The 22,955-nt window shown below is 44.7% G+C and overlaps 1 protein-coding gene and 1 long non-coding RNA gene across 4 annotated transcripts in view; one reads left to right on the top strand and one right to left on the bottom strand.

Moving 5' to 3' along the window:
• Positions 1 to 3,302, bottom strand: part of LOC308557430 — a 173,335-nt gene extending 170,033 nt beyond the window's left edge. Inside the window, exons 1-2 of the long non-coding RNA XR_013998834.1 lie at positions 2,822 to 3,302; positions 1,559 to 1,647 (exon numbers count right to left, since the gene is read on the bottom strand). This is a non-coding gene — a long non-coding RNA (uncharacterized lncRNA). The remainder of the gene's footprint in view (positions 1 to 1,558; positions 1,648 to 2,821) is intronic.
• Positions 3,303 to 4,201: 899 nt separating this feature from the next.
• The window catches only part of CXADR (CXADR cell adhesion molecule), a 50,153-nt gene continuing 31,399 nt past the window's right edge, over positions 4,202 to 22,955 (top strand). For 2 of the 3 annotated variants that reach the window (XM_081138249.1, XM_081138248.1), the window contains exon 1: positions 4,202 to 4,361. In XM_081138249.1, the coding sequence (XP_080994375.1) occupies positions 4,319 to 4,361 (43 nt within the window). In that variant the 5' untranslated portion in view covers positions 4,202 to 4,318. The remainder of the gene's footprint in view (positions 4,362 to 22,955) is intronic. The other variant, XM_081138250.1, reaches the window with a different exon arrangement.

The following is a 22,955-nucleotide window of genomic DNA, read 5'->3' as shown; positions in this document are numbered from 1 at the left end:
CTCACAAAAGCAACTAAATATAATGTTTTTCAAGTCATTCGACAAACTGAAAGGAGCAAGCTAAGTGAAAAAACCTGGAGGGCTAGCGAGAAAGGAAGGCCTGGTTTGATTTCTCAATACAGCTCATCCACAGAGCACAGGAGTGTGATTTTATACAAAAGGGCTGCTGAAGAGAGGAGAGGGGCGAACCTTATCTGAGAATTTATAACAGCCGCCCCTCTCTCATGCTGGTTTCTGATCCAAATTTACATTAACTGTGTAATCTGAGAAACTTAATGTCAAGAATTATTTTCAAGTTTTCCTGAATTGGTAGTGCCCCTAAGACCCTACCAGAAGCTAATACAAATTCTCCCTCAAGGAAAGCACTTAAAACCCTTAAATAATTCACACAGATACAATTATGCAAAGATGAGCTTATGAGAAAATAATACACTTGAGAAGGGAGCCTAATATCAAGAATCTGCATAAAAAATAAAAAATAAAATCAGACACAAAGATTTCAAGTCATGTAATTACTGCACACATAATACATATCAAGTATGTTTACATTTAAAGAAATATGAGATAATTGGGATTGTAAGAAGAAAATAAGAAACCAAGCTAATGTGAAAAACAAAAACAAAAAAACCATGATTAAATATGTATAAATGGAACTATCACCACAATCTGTGCCATAATCATATCCATTGCTTCCAAAACTTTCCTTCCGACCTCATTATTTTATTACTGTTGTTATTATTTGTGTTATGAACACAAACACAGGATCTACTCTCAGGAAAATTTTAAGTATACTATATAGTATTGTTAACTACGTTGTACAGTGGATCTCTAGGATTTATTCACTTTGTATAACTGAAACTTTGTACCCTTTGACTCCCCCATTCCTCCCCCCACATTATTCTAGAAACCTGGCCACCCCGTGTTTAAGCTTGACTGCTGGACTTTAATCAAATTTTATTGGGCATCTCCCCAAACTGACCCATTCATAGACCACAATTGAAAAGTATCACCTACACAATTCAGCACTTTCAATACGCTTCCAATAGGCTTCCTATTTTCTGCCCTACTTTAACCTTTAAGCAGAAAACCACAAAATAGCAGAAATTGGAGGAAAGCAACTGATATGAAGCGACAGAGGCCAAAACAAAGAAGAAAGCAACTAGAAGAAATAGTTTATTTTTGGGTAAGAGCATTTTAAAAGGCCATCAATAATATCTTCAATTTTGGTCTGTATAAATGCATCACTTGTGTGTATACATTTTGGAATGTGCATTATTAAGAATCTAAAAAAAAAAATTCTGGGTCACTGGCTAAGGGTTGATTTATAAATATTACATACCTGCCATAAACCAAAAATGTAGGTATTTACAAGTTCATTTGCTCAGGGGTAAAAAGAGGACTTGGATGGTATTAACCCAGAAAACCAATGTTCTCGGTAACATAAACAGAACACACTTGTGAGAACCTTCGTTTCTTGTTAAGAACAGCATTATTGCTTTCTAGAAAATATGAGGATTATCAGTGTCAGGTATTAAAGAAAGTTTCATGCTTCACATACCTTCCTGTTCCAGGCGGAGAAGAAGTGAAAAATCCTTTGATTCTTAAGTGTAAGTCAACTCCTGGCTGTGATCACAGCATCTGAACCACCTGTGGGAGTGTTGAAACATCCATTGCTGAGAAACCTTTGGAAGGACAGATGCTATATTACCCTCAGAGCTATTTATGTTCTCTATAATTATCACCTTCTCGATGGGCCAGGAATAACGTTTGTTGGTTCAGAGGCTATATAACGTGCAGTGCTTGGTGTTTTACTAAGGGAAACTCATTTAATGACTGTGCTATTTCTTAGCTTGGTTTGAGGATACCAAACAATCAATGTATGTTCCAGAATTAATGAAATGATTTCATTACAATTTCCAAGAGCTATTTTCTAAGCTGATAATAGCCACAAAAGCTTTTTAAGGTGACATTAAGAAGTTTCAGATAACTGCATAATTTTAGCTACTGCCAATATGAAGTAATGTAGCCACAAACCCAAGTCCAAAAGTGACTTCATGAAACTCACTTGTGTTCAGTAATCTGAAGATCAGAACATTGATTTTGTAAAATTTACATTTTAAAAGTAGATTCTAAAAAGATAAATTAAGATGTAATAATTTGTGAGTTACTGCATGGATATTTAAATCCTTTTTTAACACATGTCAATATATATGAATACAGGGGTAGGCAAAAGTAGGCTTACAGTTGAGTGCACGAAAGTTTATTCTTGTATTATTATTAATTATTGTGTTTTCCATAAGAGCTACTGTAAACCTACTTTTGCTCACCCTGTATATGAACTGAATTTATTCAATTCGACAAATACTAGGGAACCTACTATAGGGCTGTGCTTCCAAGAATGATAAAGATAAATAATGTGCCTTTCTGACCTAGAAATATTCAGAGTAAGAAAAGTGACTGAGAGCTATGAAAATGCTTACCACTAAAGGAGACAAAAGGTAGGACTGTTTTTGTGTGTGTGTGTTTTTTGTTTTTGTTTTTTTAAGTCCCAGGGGAAAGGATTAAGATGAAAATCCTTTTAGGTAATTTCTAAAGATTTCCTCTAGTAAATGGTTGAGATGATCCCTGAAGGGTGGGTTTAATTTTTACCCAGTGGAGGAGTAGCAACTTTATAACAAATGTGTGCCACTTGGAAGTGATTAATACCAGAAAAGTTTTCATAAAGCAGCCTGGAATAGATATGAACAACTTTAATGCTTAATTTCTAATTTCCTAAAGTATAGTGCGGTGAGTAAAAATTCAAGTTACAAATATTTTATACCTTCGATTATATCCGGTAGAATTCCTGTTTCCTCAGCTAATAGGACGTCCCTAGCGGTTACTCTGGACTCTCCTTGGCTCAGCCAGGATCCCACTGGAGAGAAGTTCAATCGGGATCTCTGCAGAGGGGCTCAGGCATCGGCATCTTGTAGAAGTTCTACAGGTGATTGTAATGTGCAGCCACGGTTACCCACCACCCGGCTAAAGTGCACTTGGGCAATTTTGGTCTTCCTGATTGCTGACTTCTCTTTTCTGGTCCAAGACATAAGAACTTTCCAATATTGTTTTTCTTAGCTTCCACTGTACTACATATTTCCTATTGTGCCAGGCCCGGCGCCGAGCACTCTTTCTGGGGTGCTCTCACCTACTTCGCCCAGCTCCCCCTGAGGTCGGAGCCAACTCTTCCTGAGTCGCTTGCCCAGTTACTGCCCCATTTCGGAGCCCAAGAAACTACCCCCCGCGCCACGCCGCTTCTGGGCTCCTTCCCGCGGTGAACCGTCGGGACACCAATGTCTCAGCAGCTATAAATAGACGTTATCTGAAAGGAGCAACTGAGAGCAAGCGGCCAAGTGACACGAGGACACGTGTGGAGGGCACCGGGAGGCAGCAGCGACACTGCAGGGTGGACCTGGCGACTGGACATGTCCAGTTCCCAGGTCGATCCTCCAAACCCCCGCCCCCAAACCCTGAGCGCTCCTTACCCAGCCCCACTGTCCACGCTCACTGGTCTTTGTTGGCCAATTTCAGGCCAGAATAACCTTTACACACAAGGTGGGGAAGGCAATCTGGGTATTTCTCAAATCCGCAGCTGAAGTTCAGGGGTTAAGTCGTCCTGGGAATGGGGGGAAACCTTTCCGAGCCTTCTTCAGCCTCCCAACTCCCCGAGGTGGAAACAAATGGGCGGAGCCTCCGGCGGGAGCGCCCCGCCCCGCAGCAAACCGCGGGGCGCGCGCGGCCCGAGGCGCCCAGCCCGCTCCGACCCGGGGGCGGGGTCGTGCCACCGCAGCCCCCCAGATCCCCGGGCCGGCAGGCGGGCGAGGGTTGTCCGGGGTCGCCTCCGGAAGCAAGGGCGTGACCACAGTGTAGCTGTCTGGGGACGGGCTGGCCCGACGCGGGTGCACAAATCCCGATTTAATGGGAGGCGGGGAGGCGGGGACCGCGGCTCAGGCTCGGCGAGCGGCTCCCAGCGCCCCTTCTCGCCCAGCGCGCCAACCCGGGGGCTCCCGGTTCGAGAGAGTCGGGGCGCACCCCGCGCCGGGCGCGCTGGGCAGGCTGGGCGCCCCGCGGCCGGTTGCCATGGCAACCCCACGCGCCCGGCGGAGCCCGGGAGCGCCTCGGAGCTCTGCCAGTGCCGGAAGTGACGCGTTTCACCTGCGGAGCGAGGGCGGGGTGGTGCGGGGGTGCAGAGGTGCCGCAGCTGGGAGCCGGCCGGGAGCGCGCGAGGCGCCGGGAGACTCACACCCCGGGCGAGAGCCCCCTGCCTGCCGCCGGGGCCACCATGGCGCTGCTGCTGCGCTTCCTGCTCCTGTGCGGAGTCGCTGGTGAGCGGGGGCAATGCGGTCCCTAGTGTCCCCAGTGCCTGGCCAGCCCCGGGGCGCTCGCCGCCTGCGGCCACCCGGGAACAATGAGGCGCGGGGCGGGGGTGGGCGCGACTTGGGGGCGCTGCGGCAGCGGTGGCCGTGCGGGCGGAATCGCACCGGGTGATTTTTGCCGGGCTGGGTGCCGGAGCGGAGAAGGTGGCGCGGCTGGGGAGGGAGCCCCGCGGGGGCGTGCGGGGGTGTGGGGGGAGGGGCGGCGTTGGCGGAGCGGGGGTCGGAGCCCCGGGGTGCGCGGCGCGGTGGAGGGGCTCCCGGGGCGCGGCGCGGGGGGTGGGCGCGGCGCGCTGGGCTTGCGCCTGGCGCGGCTCCCGCTCCATTCTTTGCCGCGGGTGCGGGCTTCGCTTTATCTGCCCCTGCCCTTCCCTCGTTAGCCGCCGCGTCGTGGCCGTCCAGCGTCACCAGCTTTCAAAGCCTAGGGCGGCGAGTTTTTAGGTGTTGAGCAGTCGAGGCGGGGAGACTGGGTTAGAAACGCCATGGTTAGGTGGACACGGCCCGAGGTCGCCGAGGTACCTCTAGGAACGAGGCTGGGCGAGCCCCAGCCGCAGCGCGCTCGGCCTGGCGCGAGGCGAGCCCGGCGCGAGCCGCTCGCTGGGCGGTAACTCACAGTAGACGGTGGAAAATCACAAATGGGTTCCTGCAGAAATGCAGTATTGATTTCCGCAGTCTCGGGACAAAGTGCGAAGGGGAAGTTCGTAACCTCGATGGTGTGGTTCATTTTGAGATAAGATGGGATGACTAGCACAGGTAATGAATTCCTAAAGGACTCGCCAAGCGCGCGTTTCAGCTGCGCCCTTCTCGGGACGGCAAAGGAGACGTTTTAAAAATGCGTGACCCGTTAGGAAACATAATCATTTGGTATTTGAAAAAAACGGATGTTTCCTTGACAGTTTTTTAACCAGCTCATGTTGTTTGTCAAAATAAGTATTTGCCTCTTTTCATAATCAAATGATTCATTAAAAAAATCCGTAGGTGGGACGCTAGGAGGCGCACAGTGTGCAGCCTCCTGAAGGGTAATTTTTTTAAGCGCTCTGAAGCGGGATCAGGTGGCCCTTTCTGTTGGGATGGCTCTCTGCTTCCTGTTGAAATGTTAATTCCATTGTTGGGTGCCACAGCTGTGAGCATTGCTCTTGGGATCAGCATTCTATTAACAAGCTAATCTTCTATCTGAGCCTATAGCACTACCTCCACCTTTTTGATACATATCATTTAGATCTGGCTGAAATTTCCAAAGTAAAGCTTCTCTGGAAAAGATGAAGGGTCAGTAACCAGTTTACATGGTACACTCCCATTTTTGTTTTGTCAAGGGCCAAACTGAAGTTGAAACTGAGAACACGATGCTTGTGTTCTTTATGGGGGGGGAAAAATGCTTTAGGCTGCATCTAAACCAGAAAAGTAGAACAAACCACGTAGAGAAATATTTTTCCAAGGGTGTTTGGATAATTGTCTGGATTTTTATGGATGCCTCACTGTGGTAGGCACAATCTCAACCGAGGGTATTTTGATACATACAGAGCCCTCATAATGTGTACAGTAGGGTACAGTGAACATCCCACTACAAGACAACTATTTTTACTTTTATTTTTTTAAAATATATCTTTATTGATTTAAGAGAGAGGAAAGGAGAGAGAGAGAGAAACAGAAACATCAATGAATCAATGATGAGAAAGTCATTGATCAAGCCCGCAACCCGGCATGTGCCCTGACCCGGAATCGAACCCTGATCGCCTGGATCCTAGGTTGATGCTCAACCGTTGAGCCACACCCAGCAGGGCGACAACTATTTATAATTTTAATTTTCTAACTTAGGACACAACTCAAAAACTGTGTACTTGGTGTATGGTTTTGAGTATTTCTTCAGCTACTTCTTGCCACTTTAGGAATTTCTTGCTATGAACTCAAGTTGAGTGGTAGCATAGTCCTACAATTGGCAAAACAAGGTGGAGGCTTTCATGTTTTAAAAATGGCAGTGCTGTGAGTGGTAGAGCTTCCTCTAGAGCTGTCTCTGGTTGGGTTGTAAAGTTTTGTGGCATACTCTGGTTGCTGATAGAATTCCTTTTCATTGCTATTAACCTGGTAGCAAGTCAGACTACAGTCTTAGTAATGGTGGTGGCAGTAGTAGTAGAGCAGTAGCAGTGGTAGTGAAATTAAAGCCTTGATTAAAAGTTATTAAATACCAGGCATTGTCTTAGGGGCTTTACATATACTCACTTGAGGGTATGTATTATGATGATCCCTGTTGTACAGGTGGGGAAACTGAGGCACAGAGTGGCTCTGGAACTTGCCAAGATCACAAATTTCCTTCTTAATTCTTTCTCTTATAACTATGCTATTCTGCCTATAAAGTAGCTACTTTCCTCTTGTTTAAAAATTGTTTTTACATTTTTTTACCTATTGATTTAAGAGAGAGAGAAACAACATCGATTTGTTGTTCCACTTACTTATGCATTCATTGGTTGATTTCTTGTATGTGCCCTGACTGGGGATCAAACCCACAACCCTGGTGTATTGAGACGATGCTCTAACCGACTGAGTTATCCAGCCAGGGCATACTTTCCTCTTTGATTACCTCTGATCCACATCCTAAATTTCTATTACTGGTTATTAGTCATTTCATAAAACGTGCTGTTGGCTTGACTGTGTGCCAAGTATGAAGGCTTTTATTATTAGCCCTTTGAATCCTTTGTCTTTGTTGAAAACATGAGGATCCAGGGCGTAGACTGGTGGTGTAGACTAATGTGGCTCATGTATCAGCTGAGCAGCAGCACCTGGGGATCTTGTTAAAGTTTGGGGTGCTGCTGTTTTTCACACTGTCAACATGAAGGGAACTAAAATGTACTGGCCAATGATTCTGGTCTCCCAGCCACTTGTCAGCCATTTGATGGCAGCAGGCCTCTGTCTTCTCTGTGTGCCTCAGTTGCTTTATGTGTCAAGAATGGGGATCCAACAACAGAGTTGTTGAGGAGCAAAGTGAAATGTTTATCTTTTTGCTTTTCTGGAATCTTTTCCTTTACATTAAAAAAAATTATTAGATGTGAACTTTATTCCTCCATGTACCCCTGTCTTCATATTTACCATCCTGCCATTTATGCCAACCACCAGAGCAAAAGCTTCCTTTTCTTCAAGGCAAGCCCCCCTATGTTGGCTCCTTAACCTGTCTGTTGTGCCGTCTCCATCATTTCCTCCATTTATCTCATTGCACTAGGTCAGAGGGCAGGGCGTTACCTGTGTTGTCCAGTGTTACAGTCCCAGTGTCGGCTTGTGGAATGTGGCAGAGAGCAAATGTTCAGCAAATGTTGCATGACTGTAAGTTTTCAGCCTCTTTGCCACTAGACCCATGTATATGATGTAGCTCTCGTCTGTTCCATTTCTCTTTCTCTCCCTTCTTGTCCCCTAGTGATGATCCATGTAGTGGTCATTTCACTAGCCTTGTTTCTTTCCGTTATTAGGCTAGAGCAGTTAAGCATCTGCTTTATCTCTGGCCTCAGTGTTCTGTTCTACCCCCCACTCCACTCCACCCCACCCCCGCTTCAGTTGCCAAAGGTAACAGTAACATGGGCCAGATCCATTTATTTTTTTGGAGCTCCTTGACACCTGTTGTCTTTTCCCGCCCTGTTAACCTGTTTTACACTGCCTTCCACAGTAGGCCTCTCAGTGTTAGCCTGCCCCATGATTTGGCACATAGTCATCTTTTCATCTCCATCTTAAACTTGGGTGACCTTACCTATTCATTACTATAACCTCCAAATAGTTGCTAGTGACTTAAAAAGATTACCAGCTCAGCCCACCCCTCCTTTGAATTTTGGGCCTCTATTTCCAACTGCCTGACATTCAACTTCCACCTGAATGCACTTCAGTACCTCAGACTCATCTGTTAATTAACTGATTAAATGGTCCAGTCATTCACATATTTATGGCCTACTATGTCCTATGCTTGTGCTAGGGGCCCTTACATTAGAATAGGACTGCAAGGTGCAGAAGGTTCAATAGGACATTCCCAGCAGGTGGTACAGCTTTGGAAAGACATGGAGATCGGAAATGGTATGACGTGTCTTGGGAGCTAAGAAATTAAGTGCATATAAAGCATGTAGCCAGCACATCTCAAACTTTTGATGTGCACCTGAGTCATTCTTACAAAGAAAGTGTGGGGTGGGGCCTGAGATTTTGCATTTTAACAAGTTCCCCATGATGTCACTGCTGATCACACTTTGGGTGGGCAAAGATCTACAGGCTGTTCCAAGAGCTTATTAGGAGATGAGAAGTGATAGAGATCTGTCAAGGTAAAGTGCCCCTCACTCCCCCACCCCACAGTGGCACCAAGAAGCCCGTGGACGCATTGAAGCGAGGGTGTACACCAGCATCATTCTCTTGAATGGTGCAGAACTCGCAGCAGTTCTGGAGGCAGGCAGACCTGGCAGGTCTAAGGCAGGACTCCATCTGGGATGACCTGGGCATAAACAGTCTCTGTTGAAACATAGCAGAGGTGTTTGGGCTTCCTCTTTGATCCGAAAGTTGTTTTGAGGGAGATGCTGTGGAACTGGTTGTTTGAGTGGCAAGAAGAAGTTGGAGAGCAGCAGTAAGATTTTTGGCTTGAGTGAATGCTGATGTCACTTACAAAGAAAAGAGCAAGTTTTAGGAAGGCAATGATGAGCTTAAGTTTGAACAGGTTGTATTTGAGGCGCCCGAGGGGGACTGAAGGTGAAAAATATCCGGTAAGGAGATTTAAACAAAGGACTGGATCCCAGGAGAGAGGGGGGAGGATTAGTGAGAGAATTGAGAATCACCGCTGATAGGAGACATCCGTGGGAGGTTAACCAGGACAAGCAGGAAGGACCAGAAGAGAAGGTGAGATGTGACACTGGAACGTCAACATCTAGCAGTAGGCAGAAGGTGAACAATCAGGAGTGACAGGCATGAGGTCTCAGATACCCCTCATCCTCTCAGTATGGTGAGACCCACCGGCCTACAGAAATGGGGCCAGTGGGTCTTACATTAGGAAGTTACCAAGAACGTTCAGGAACTTAATCGATTGCACAGGGAGGACAGTTTTTGTAGCGGTTAGAGAAAAGCCAGATTGCAGTGCATGTAGGAGTGGGCCTCAGGTGGGGAGAGCGAGAAATGCACGGTGCACTCGCAGATGTGCCAGCAGTTGTTTTGCATATGTTTTGACATATGGCTGTAATTCCAGGGGACAGGAGCAAACCCAGGGTAAAGGTAGAAGGACTCCTTTAACTCCCAGCCACCCAGATCTAGAACCTTGTTCCTCATATCCCTTTGTGGGCCCAGTTTCCTTCTGCACCTTCAATGTTGGGCTTTCTTAGTTTATGGCTTCAGCTGCCACTTATGTCCTCACAGTCTCCAGTCTGTTTCTAGTCTGTTCCCCAAGCTTTGCCCATAATTTCAAACCACCCACTTTTGACATCTTTGCCTAGACTTCCCACAGGCCCCTTCAGTCGATCCTGTCTACGTACCACTGTGGCCTCTCATATTAAACGGCGTTTTCAGCCGACCAAAGTGCCCAGGCAGAAATCTGGATTCTGTACGTGACTCCTGCTCTTTCACTGCTTACATCCGGTCAGTTTCGGAGTCCCTTGTGTCTGCCCAGCCACTACTCCAGGTTATACCAGCGCCTCACGATGGTTGAAATAGCTTCCCGCCGCTGGAGCATGTTGTAACACTTACAAGGTGTGCCTTCATTGTGATTGTTTTCCTTCGACAGGCCGTACATTTTGTGAGGTCAGGGATTGTCTGTTTATTTTTCCTTTCATTCCCAGTGTACGGCACAGTGCATGTTAATTGAGTAAATGGGGAAAGGTGTACTACGTACTAGACAGCAGTTCATGTTTGTTGGCTTGAGAAAAACCCCTAGAGGGGAAAGAGCATTTGAAGATCGAGAAGAAGTACATCGGAGAGGAGTTGGGCAGGGCTGGGCTCAGTGTCCTGCACAGACCAGCTTTGTGTGTCAGCTTTGCCACGTGCCACGCCTTCAGTAATGGGCAGAATTTATACCACTCCAGCCTCATTTTAATCTCTTGTTTGCAGCCTGTTACTCCCACCCCCGCCTTGTTTTATACCTTTCCTCTCATTATTGAATGTAATGAAATAAAGGCATGACTTGAGACTGCGAATTTTTGATTTGCTTCATTTGGTGGCCAGCAAGTAATGGATGTGAACTTTAAAATAGTTATTAAAGTAACCCAGGAAGTAATTAAAATTTAACTAAAATGAGGTTATGGCTTTACATTACTGCCTTTCACCTCTCTTGTGTTGCTTGAGAAAACAAATGTAATATCCTAGAATCATTGGTTGATTGGTTTCTTTTAAGGAGGTGGTGCTAAGTGGAAGTAAAAAGCGTCACGCTTTTCTAGCTCTGGTTCCTTACCTTATTGTCTACTCAGTGTCTTCACCAGGGCCGACAGTGCAGTGGCAGGTTGTGATGGGGATGGTGAAGGCCACCTGGGCCTGCTGAAGCGATCTGTACAGGAAGCCCATACACAGAGTTTGTGATTGGGGGCTCTATTAGTGGCATTTCTTTGTGATTTGTACAATTTGTTGAATGCATTCCTATCTCCATGTAAAAGAAAATGGGAAGGAAGTTGAAAATGTTTCTACATTCAGTGGCAAAGCTGTGACTTAAAGACACACTTTTTCTCTTCTGTGCTTTCCCCCTGGTCTTGTCTGTAGCCTTTCTTCCCTCACCTCATGGACTCCCCTATTCTGCGAGTTTCTAATAGTTAGCCAGTTAGAGTTTAAGGCTTAAAGGCCTTAACTTGACTCAGCAGTATTTGCAATTTATTTTCATTGTTAGGGTGCTCTTAGAAGAAAAGACTATTGCCAGCCCTGTTGACCAAGGGAAGGAGATCATAGCAGTCTATTTTTAGGGTAGGTATGAGATAAGTGGCCCATTTAGTTTGTCCTTTGATAGTTGCTGAGAAAAAGGACTGATGGTCAAGTTAACTAGTGTTTATACGTACTGAACAATTCAGATTTCTTTGGAAACTGTTAAATCATTTTCATTTTTTGGAAGATATTTTATCAGCTGAAATGGGAATGACTTTATTTTCATTTACTTCTAAGAGATAAAAATATATAGAGATTTGGAGAAAGAAGGTTACCATAAATAATCATGGTAACTTTTTCACCTTCCCATAGGATAGATCAGAGATTTTCATCTCTGTGCCACAAGAAGTTTTAGCCTCACTATTTAGTCAAGGACACTGACCTCTTTTCCCTTAGATTGTCAGTTTTTTGAAAAATGACAACAGCCAACACAACAATAGCTGCCTGGTGTGAATGATTCAGAATTATACCTTTTTTTTTTTTTTTTTTTTGTCGGATCAGCAAAAAGCATATTTTTTGGTGTGCTGCAGAATTTTAGTAATTAGCTTATGTGTGCCATGAGAGGAAAAGGCCGAAAATCACTGTGGTAGATGTATGTTCTTTGTGAGTTTTATAGGTTTCTCCAAAGGAAGGATGGTTTGGCTGCACAGATGAAATGCTCTCAAGGAACCCAAGGAACATTCTGATACACTGAACCCAATGTCTTGCACTGCATCTTTGCCGGTTACAGTGACTCTACCAGACTCTCCCTAGTCTCTCTGATTCCCCAGTGAAGAGTGCTCTGAACTCTTGAAATACCAGAGGATTCCCCTGGGTGCTTTCTCTAATAGACCAGACAAAAACTTCTGAGTGTTTTGTTTCAGGTAGTTCTACAGTTAAGAATTGAGAAGACTTTTTAACCAACTTGGTTGTACAATGTGAAATCTGATACTTCTGGAATAAACTGGTAACCCCGGGCTAAAAGAGTGATTGTTCCTTACTTTTTAAGACAATTTCACACACATCTCATTTGAATCCACTCTCCTGACAACCCTGGGGTAGGAAGAATACTTCATATTAATTTTTTAATTAAAATTTTTTTCTGGCCTGCCTTAGGCAGCATATCTGCAGATGTTATGTGGGATTCAGATGTATTGGAGCTCTCAGGCACCTGCTCAGCCCCAACAGGTTATACCTGGCAGGGATATTGAGGCAAGAGTTGGGAAATCATCTAGTTTTTCAAGAAAATTATTTTGTTTAACCCAAAATACACAAAATATTATTTTCACATGGTCAGATTAAACTTAATGAGATAATTTTTTTAACACTAAGTCTTAGAAATCTGATCAGTATTTGATCTACAGCACACCTCAGTTCACACTAGCCACTCTTCTGGTGTTCGGTAGCCGTATTGGCTAGCGCCTACTCTGTTGGTCAGCACGGCTCCAGAACCTGGAGCTTTAGTTCCAGTTACCTTCTACCTTATCTAGTCTTGGAACATCTACTAAGAAAAACATGGGTGTTGTGTGCTATCTAAATAGATTTGTCAAATGGAACATGCTTTTGTAATTGCTCTCGTGAGATTTTAACTCAAAAATAGTTATTTGTGCCCTGGCCAGTGTGGTTCAGTGGTTAGAGTGTTGGCCTGTGTCCCAAAGGGTCTGGGGTTCAATTCCTGGTCAAGGGCACATACCTGGGTTTTGGGTTCGGTCCCTGTCCCCGGATCGGGGGCACGTGGGGGAGGCTTCTGGTTGACATGCCTCTCTCACATCAACATCCCTCTCTCTCCCTCTTTCCCCCTCCCTCCCTTCCTCTCTCTCTGAAAAGCAATGGAAAAAATATCCTCAGGTGAGAATTAACAACAAAAAACACAAAAATATAGTTATTTGTATTACATGGGATTCTTGTTTGCTGTGAGTTAGATAAAGTCTCTTGTTTTTTATTTAGTTTCTTGTGATTGCCAGAGATTTTGTTACTTCTACGCAAAATTACATCAGCTGTCTTTATTCCATAGTTATATGCATTTATATTTTAGGTATAAGGCAGAAAAAACAAATACATGCACAGAAATCACACGTTTAACTCGCCTGTGGGGGAATAAATGCACTTATGGAGAGAATGAGACCAGAATGGCCCATGGCGATGGTTGCTAGGGAAATCTGAATTCACTTTGGGATATTAGAAGGGAATTAATGCCAAGATCGCGGCAATCAAGTCAGACGTGCTTATAACAGGGATGATTTTCTTACTGTCATTAACCCTTCCTTTATTAGCTTTGGGATTTTCCATAAAGAGAGAAACATTATTTACTCATTTTGCTATTATGTCTATTTCTTTGCTTTTTTGTTTTCTGTGATCTCATCTTTATAAGACACTTCACTTGCGCTTTTGCTTTCTTTTCTTTCTCCTACACCACGTACTCAGTTGTCCTGTCTCGTGCTAATTAAAGGAAGCAGGCCTGAGGTTTTTATGAGCAAGGAAGCAAAGGCAGGTTTTTAAAAATGGAGTGATAGAGATTATTCTATGGAGGTGGTGGAAATATTCACCATGGCAACGGGTCTGTTTTACCCATAATGCAAAATACCCTGTTTGCATTTGTTTTGCCAGAGAATTCTGAAATTAGCATCTGTGTATTAGAGAACACGGGGAAGGCAATAGACTGCACAGTTGGAAAAAGACAGACTTAATTTTTATCCAAATCAAAATTTGAATGCTTTCCTGAGATGCGTGTGTGTGAGAGAGTGTGTGTGTGTGTGTGTGTGTGAGAGAGAGAGAGGGAGGGAGTGTGTGTGTGTGTGAGAGAGAGAGTGAGTAATGGGAGCGGGGAAGGGGTGGGTCCCAATCCAGTACAACAAATACTTACAATCTATCTGTCTGCATGTTCACATTCTTAACTCCGCTTGTCTGGCTTTCAATTATAATTTATATTTTCCCTGGTCCTGATTTATAAATTATGTGTTAAGTATTTATAGAGAACCTCAATCTCTGTGGATGAAGTTTGTGGGTAAATAATGTCTACTTACGGGTGACATTTTGAAATAGGTGCTTTGAGAGAAATGAGGAAGGCATCATTTTGCTACTCAGCAAACTTCAGTCTGGAGGAGGGACTCCGCAGAGCAGGGCTGGGGGGCAGATAGTTGCGGGTGAAATGGGTTCTTGCAGTGTCATGAGAAGTTCATTTCAAAGGGCACACGCCCGGGAGAAATTTAAGTGTAGTGGTAAGATTTATTGGGGTGGAGGGAAATAGCACACCCTCGGGGTGTAGAGGGTGGACAGGCTCTGGCAACAACTGCCCTGAAGTTCCTGATAATCATCCGTATTATTTTCTTGGTTTTCTGAATGAGGGAGCCCTCTTTCAAATCACCCTGTGTTTCCGGGGTTTTCCCAGGCTTGTGCTGGGCCCTCTCCCAGACCTCCAGGACTTCCATGCCCTTGTCCAGTAGGGTGCTTTCCCAGGCCAGGCTTCACCCCTTTATGCCTCGAAGTAGGACGGCTACCTGTGCTCTTGGCTTCTGCTGCACATGTGCTGGCAACGGAATTTCCCCCCCTCCCCCCATAATCCCAGTCCCAGGCCGGCTGTTCTCCAGGGAGGTTTTTCCTGTCCACTTCCAGGATTCAGTCCAGAGGGTGGTGGGTGCGGTGGTCCCTGGGGAGCCTGTGAATGCCGTGACGTCCCAGTGCAGCGGGATGCGTGTCCGATTCAGCTCCCTAGCTTATTAGGGTGACTTCTGATCCCCTTGCTCCCTCCCTTTGTTAATAACTAGCTAACTGCACTGACTGTCAGAGGGGCGATGCAACGTGAACGTATGGCTTCCCGGTTATTCTCTTGGGGCCCCACTGGCTTCTCCAGACCGTTTTCCCCTCCACTTGTGTACCAGCCCCTCAGCCCCGAGTCTCCTGCTTATACCAGACTTCTGGTTGCTTCTCCACACGGACCAAGAAATGTCTTACCACTGTGGGGGAGGAGGGAACTGCCTCTGTCCTCAAGGGTCCTTTGGCTGGTCTAACAATTACATCAATAGGAGACAGATTAACCAGAGAAAACCCAATTTAATAGACGTGTGTGCGTGAGAACCCCACCTGTGTGAGAGAGCCAGCGACCCCACGTGTAGGAGAGCCTCGGGAAGAGGTAAAAGATGTCTGTCTGGCTTTGTGAGCCAAGGATGACATAAGGTGCCTTGTGGCTTCAGAAGGTCAGTGCAGGATGAGTCATTCATGGTTTGCCCTGACATATAGCTGATTATGGGCAAGGTCGCTAATTCAGATTCTTCCTAGTTTCTCTTGGGTCCAAAAGGTCTTGCTTTCCTTTAGCTCAGAATAACCTGCACACTACAGAGGCACGTCTTGGGGTGACTTGTTCTGAACCCCTATACTTCATTCTCCTGTCCCCTCCCCCAACCCTCCGTCGCAGCGTTATCTTGGCATTTTAGGATTTACATTTTTTTACAATTCACACGCCACAGTGCCTTGACCTCTAAAATACAGTGATTGATTGATTGATTTTATCCTAACCTGAGGATATTTTTTCCATTGCTTTTTCAGAGAGAGAGAGAGAGAGACATGGATGTGAGAGAGACACATGGATTGGCTGCCTCCCGCATGCACCCCGACCGGGGCGGGGGATCGAGCCTGCAACTGAGGTTCACATGCTTGGCAGGAGTCCAACCTGGAACCTTCGGTCTGTGGGCCAGCGCTCTAACCACTGAGCCAGACTGACCTCTGCTTCCGGTGACTGTAAAACCAGAATTTCTTCACGAATCTCCGGGTCCCATGGCCAAACTGCAGCTCCCACCCCTGCTGTGGATCAGTCCTACAGGCCAGTTTCTCTGCTCCTGCTCAAGGGCTGGTGCACAGCTGGAGAGGAAGAGCTAAGGCACAGCTGTGTGCACTCGGGAGACTGGTTTTATTGTAATTTGAAGTACATTTATAAAGCATCAGAACATTATATTTTAACAAAGACAAAATAAAAATAGCTTTTCTGCCTCTAACTCCTTCAGCTCTTTTTAAACTTATTTTCAAGTAAACCTTTTATGTGAAGTATGACATTCATACATAGGAAAGTAGGTGGTCTAGAGCATTATTTTTACGTGTACAGGTGACGACGTTATCACAGACTGACACATCCATGTAATGTCACCCAGATCAAGAAATAGAAATAACCCACATTTCACAAGTCCCCTCATGCTCCCTCCAGTTACTTCCTTTGCTCTCCTCTGATTTCTAACAGAAATTGGTGTACTGTCAGTGCTTTATATAAGTGGAACTGTACAGTATGTTTCTTTATAACTTCTACTCACTCTCAGGTTCGTTAGGTTATTCACATTGTGCGACTTTGGTTTGTTTATTTTCCTCACTTTGTGGTATCTGTATTTGCCCACACTAGTCGATCTACCCATTCTACTGCCGATGGTCATTTTTCCCCTCCAGTTTTTTGCTGTTGAGAAAAGCGCTGCTATGACATTCTTGTGCATGGGTTTTAGTGCACGGGTGCACACATTTCTCTACCTATGAATTGAGTTTCCGGGGTCCCGTAGGTTATATATTCAGCTGTGGTTGATACTGCCAGTTTTCCAAAGTCAGTCATCCTGATTGACACTCCCACCAATAGACTATGACAGTTCTAGTTGCTCCACACCCTCAAAAATTATCCACAAGTATATTTTTTATGTCCTCTCCATTCTAATTTATTTTATTTTACTTATTGATTTTGAGAGAGGGAGAGAGAAAAACATTGATTTTTTTTTTGTTCCACTTATTTATTTACGCATTCATTAATTGGCTCTTGCACGTGCCCTGACTGGAGATCGAACCCACAACCTTGGCGTGAGCTACTCCGCCAGGGCCCTTCCGTTCTAATTTAAAGGTGTCTGATCTCCCGTTTTCTAAGGATCATCCGTTCCCGGTACCTCGATCCTTACGTCTCTGAGTGTTTCTACTGTGTGTGTTCTACCATGTAATTGCTGTTTCCTTTTGACTGATAGACATGCTCTACATTTCTCATCTCAGAACAAACTTTCTGTAACCACACATCACACTTTTTTGTCCTGTCCTGGACAGCCTCAGAAGTTCCTCAAAACAGTAGTCAGTCACTTCTGTTTTTACTCATAAACCTCAGCCTCTGATGTATCAGTCAGATACATACCATTGCAACTCTCCACACAGCCTTTACTGAATCGGGTTAGGCCTAGGTCACCAGCGATGTTCTGATTGCCAATCCTAGTAGATACATTTCAGTGTCATTTATTTATATAACACATTTTTAGTTCTTCCTATATGGAATAAGTGTGAGGGATGAAAGATTAAAGATACCCTCCCCATACTACAGAAGTTTATATCCTAGCAGGAGTGACAGGCTTGTAAGGTGACAGTGAGCTATCATACAGACACTGTCTATTGCAAGGATCATACTGGGTTATGCTGGAACTACAGGGTGTCCCCAAAAAATGTACACACACTTGAATAATTATTAATTCCAATGGGTTAAATCTGAAAAGAAAGAAACATCAATTGAGCTATCCAAAAATGTATGTGTATATATTTGGGGGGGACACCCTATATTCTGATGCTTTACACGCATTATTTTATTTAATCCCTGCGGTGAAGTCGGCATTATTACTACTCCCATTTTAAAGAAAGCAGTACTTGCCTGTGGTCAAGCAGGTGGAAGGCTCAGGTTGAATTTGAACCCAGATCCGACCTCAGAGCCCACACTGTTACTGGCAGGACTGCTGCCACAGTCCGGTATGCCACTGCTTCAGAAATGGCAGCCTTGTGGGGTGGACTGGAGCTGCTGCCCTTTGGGTTTGGGGGCGGGGGTGGGGGATGTCCGGGAAAGGCTTCTTGTAGGTTGATTGACTGATGGTCTAAAATCAGGACAGATTTAGCTCTGCAATAGATAATTCAGTTCAACACCCTTAATTTGTGTTTGAGCCCTGGAGAAGCAACGTGTCCAAAATGATCAAGCTTTTCTTGTGAAAAACTTGGCACTGGAGTCCTAGTCTGGTATTTATCTTTCTGTTAATAAAAGGTTCACCCAAACTCCTGAACCATGTGCTACCTAAAATGTGTCCTTAGAAATGTCGAGAAGAAAAATAAAATTCCATGTTGTCATCCACCACGGTGATTGGAATGGGGTTCTGACAACATCCTGTGTTTTATAGTGATTTTAAAAATGAAATCTCTGCGTCCAGGAGTGTTGACTGTGGACTGCTACTTACAGGATGCGTGTGGCTTGGGAGCCAGGCTGCCTGCATGTGTGTCTTGTTCCCTTCAGTAGCTTAAATACCTTTCAGTGTCTCTGTTCCTTTGCTTTACAGTGGGGATAACAGTAGTTCCTCCCTCAGAGTGGTTTTGAGAATTGAAAGAATTAATATGTTTGAAGTACTTTGAGACGTGCCTGGCATGTAATAAGTCCTCAGTTACTGTTTGTTACTATTTATTGTTAAAATGATTGTTTCCATCTCAGTTTATTTCCTGGGTACCTGCTTTTTGATTTCTTATGGGTGGAGAGCTGGGAATTTATATTTTTAAAAAGCTGCATAGAAAAGCAAATAAGTATACTTAATATCATTTCTCATTGTTATTAACTTCTCTGACTTTTCTTAGCTCTATGTACATATTAACATACTGTACTGAGTAGCACACATGGGAGTTAAACCACCAAAACTCCTGGACAGCACAGAGCATAATTTCTACCTTCCTTAAGTATTTTCTTTAATCCCTCAGGCATTTAAAAGCCTCGTTGGAGTAGGTAACTAGATTAACATATTTAAAATGTTTTTCTTCTTGCGTTTTAGAAACGCTGTTTAGGTGACTTTTAAATATTGCTAATCCCAGGGCTACTTCATGGTGAGAAGGAAGAAGGGAATTGGCGCCGGTTGGAATTAACATCTGGTGACGGGGGAAGGAAATGATCCAGATAACATAGTGGTTGTGTTGGCAGCAGTGAGAACAGCACCAGGTGTTAGACCGGTGGGGGTCAGACCAGACCTTGGTTCAGCAACCTCAGTACCTGGGTTCTGGCTAGGAAAGAATTCAGAGCCAAGACTTAAACTATAAGAGAAATTTTATTTAGAAAATCACAGAGGTAGAAGTGAGTGGTAGAAGAAATGGTCTCAGGAAACAAGTGTCCTTGGAGCTTAGGAGAGAGGAAGGTAAAGGTAATGCACCTGGGAGGCAGATGAGGGGAAGGGGAAAGGCATGAGCGTGCTCCTGGGAGGGAGAGCCCTGGGTCCTCCATCCTAAGGGCTTTTAAGGGTGGGGCTTTTAGGGGAGGTCCCAGGGGAGGATCCCACTAGACTGACCATCAGCTTTTCAGGTGTGTCCTTTCAGGATCATGGTCTTTGATTGAGTGTCAGGGCAGGGGGTCATTAGTCAATGCAGCTGGTCCTGGCATCACGTGCCCGGTTTTGCTGTTTTTCTGGGCCTGGAGCTGAAATACAGCTGAGGCCTGGATATGATCTCTAGGGAGGAAAGGTCATGGGGTCTAAACACCATGACCAGTGACATGAAAGTTCAGGGGGTTTAAACCGCATGACCAGCAATATGCTAGGGGAGGAAAGGTTACCCTGGGAGTGAGGTCCTTGTTTTACCAGTTTTTCCCATTGCTAGGCACCCTGCTGACCTTTCCTACCTGGCCCACTGTCCTTGCTCAGCTCATGTCTGTCTAACTGCCTGCCGCAGTTGCATTTTTGCATGGGGTTTGGAATATCCCAGTGACTTGCTTGCTAACCCAGACATCTGTAGTATTTAGCAAACAACAAAATTATACTTGTCGCAGTCAGTAAACACCCTAGTTCCTGAGTTGTCCATTTGATTTCTTAATATTGCTCTAGTGGATCATTTTTTACTATGTTTTTGTTTCATTTTTGGTTTTGGTATTTTGGCATTTATTTTGCATAATAATATAGAATACAATATAAAAACTAGTATTTTATTCTAGAGAGTACAGAATATGTACAAAATTTCTAAAACTGAAACTAAATGCACCTCAAATATAAAAAGTTACAAACATATTACAAAACAAAAAATTAAGTTTATAAAAATATTAACAGATAAACAATTTTAATTTATCGTGCAAATAAGTAAGTTATAGCCCCTGCCCTCGGTGTAGACCTCAAAGTTATAAAAAGACGTAGTATTATTTAAATAGGAGATAGAGAAAGAATTTTTTCCAATTTTGGGGGGGGTTAATCCTCATCCGAGGGTATGTTTTTTATTGTTGTTGTTTTTTTTGTGAGAGAGGAAGAGAGAAAGAGAGAGAGAGAAAAAGAAAAAGAGAAACGTCAATTGGCTCCCTCCTATACATGCCTCAACCAGGGATTAAACTCAACCTAGGTATGTGCCCGTGTTACCCGGGAGACGAGGGAGCTTAGTTATTGTCTTCTTGAAGGAAAGATTTCAATCAAGAGACAAAGTGTGGCAAAATAAGAATGTATTGGCTGCAACAAAAATGTACTTAGGACAGTGAAACAAGGAAGGGCACAGAGGATGTAACAGGAGAGCCTGGCTGGGCTGCTCTGGCTCACTGAGGAGTCAGAGAGAGAAGGGGGCCTGGAGACAGGCTCGGGGGTTAGCCCTGGATGAGCTCCTGCTGCCCATTGCTCCCCTGGTTGCAAGTTTCCTGGGGTCCCCTAGGAGGGAAGGAGAGGGAAGCACCCTGGGTCCTTTGTCGTGAGCATATTTCTCTCTCTCTGGCAAGTGGGAATCTTAGGGGAGGCCTCAGGGGAGGGTCTCAGTAGAATATTCATCAGCTTTCCAGGGGTGCTCTTTCAGGGTCTTGGTCTTCACTGACTGGTTGGTTCCAGGGCAGGGTCATTGGTCATTGTATCTGGTCCTGAGGCAGCCAAGGCGCCACTTATCTGGTTTTGCTGCTTTTCTGTGCCTGGAGCTGAACTACAACTGAGGCCTAGATGTTATGTTTAGGGAGGAAAAGGTCATGGGGCCTAAACCGCATGACTAGTGACATGCTAGAGAGGAGAGGTTCCCCTGAGGGTGAGGTTCCTGTTTCCCAGTTTTGCTCCTTGCTAGCCATCTGGGGCTTTCTCTACTTGGCCTGTCGTCCTTGCTCTGCTCATGTCTTTAACTGCCCATAACACCATGACCGGCAATCGAACCCGCAACCTTTTGGTGTATGGGATGATGCTCCAACAGACTGAGCCACCCTACCAGGGCTTTACTATTGTGTTTTTATGTAACTTAGGAACTTCTGTGATCCCAACTCTACAATCCGATTGAATGATTATGTCCTCTGTATTTAGAATAGTAACCTCTATGACATTCTTTAACATTTCTCAAAAATCTCAATGTCAGATAAATTGTTTATCACAACTGACATTAAGGTCGACATAATATTCCCCTTTCCAAGAAACTAAAGAAATATACAGGACTTTAGAAATTAAATTTAAATTTTTGTTTTAATTTCTAATTTTTCTTTTTTGCTTAATATCTTTGGGATAACTCCAGAGATTTTGAGTGTAGAATAGTTTTCTGCCTGATGTTCTAGAGATAGGTGAAAGGCAGACCAGCAGCTCTTCTTCATCCATAGTTGGGACTTTAGAATATTCACAAAGAAGCTTTTCTTAATGTCATATTTTCCTCATTTTAACATCATTGTATATAAAGCTGCAATCACGTTAGTTTTTGTTTTAACCAGATTTGCTAACCTTTCTCGTAATGTGAATATTAAAGTAATAAGCAATGGGCTGATCCCATCAGCACATGACAGGCGTCCCCTTCTGAGCTGTACCTCCCATCTGGGCGTTGTCGGTCCACCTCTGCTTCCCTGGATACGTGATCTTCCCATGGCCTTGGTGTTTTCTCCACAAGGCCTGGTGGTCCCCTCTCCCCTCGCCAACCACTCCCCTTTCACTGGCTCCTTCACCTTCCCTCTACTCTGAGCTCTGCCCTCCAGTTGCTGTTTTACAGTTTTGTTTAACCACAGGGCCAGGGTGGAGGGCTTGCTAGATAAGGCTTGGGATGTACCTTCCAAAGATAAGCCCTGAAAATCTGTTAAGTGAGTGAAACTATTTGCTTAAGGGCAGGGGCAGGTAAACAACTACCTCCTAAGAGTGTTGTGTAACAGAAGGAAGTGGTTAACCCTGACTGCCTGTGGGGATCGGGAAACCCTTTGAGAGGAAGTGAAAGGTGGGGATCCTCTGATTAGGGACTGGAGGTGGGAGAAAGGGGGCTTTTCAGATGGGAAAGCATGACCCACACAGCTGGGGACTCCATTCCTCCCCCTAGAGCTTCCTCTGATGTCCTTGTGTGATTGGCCCCAGACCTCCAGGACACTTTCACTGCTGTCGTTCCATCTTCAATAGGTAAAGGTCTGACTTTATTTTCACATACTTTTAGCCACATTACAACTTAATTTTTCTCCCCTGTTTTGAAATGGATCATCTTTCATCTCCGGTAGATTCTCTCCCCTTCTCTGATATGAAGGTCCTTGTGCCTATGAGATTTTTATTTTTTATCTGTTTACTTAGCTGAGTACCTGAAGTTTTGCTCTGCTGTAGAGAAAACCAGTGACAGTCAGGTCTTTGGCTTCAAAAGCAAATGTGCAACACTCACGGTGGGTGCAGGGTAGGAAACACCTGGCCTCTCATGTCTTTATTTTACATTCAGACTGTGATTTCAATCCCTGTGCACAGGCCACCGCACTGGTCAGACTTCACATTTATCTTGCTGGTGTAGGTAAATACATGGAAAGCATGTTTGATA

This window comes from Miniopterus schreibersii (assembly GCF_964146895.1).
Source record: "Miniopterus schreibersii genome assembly, chromosome: 5".
Lineage (NCBI taxonomy): Eukaryota > Metazoa > Chordata > Mammalia > Chiroptera > Miniopteridae > Miniopterus > Miniopterus schreibersii.
This window is presented reverse-complemented; position numbering and strand designations above follow the sequence as displayed.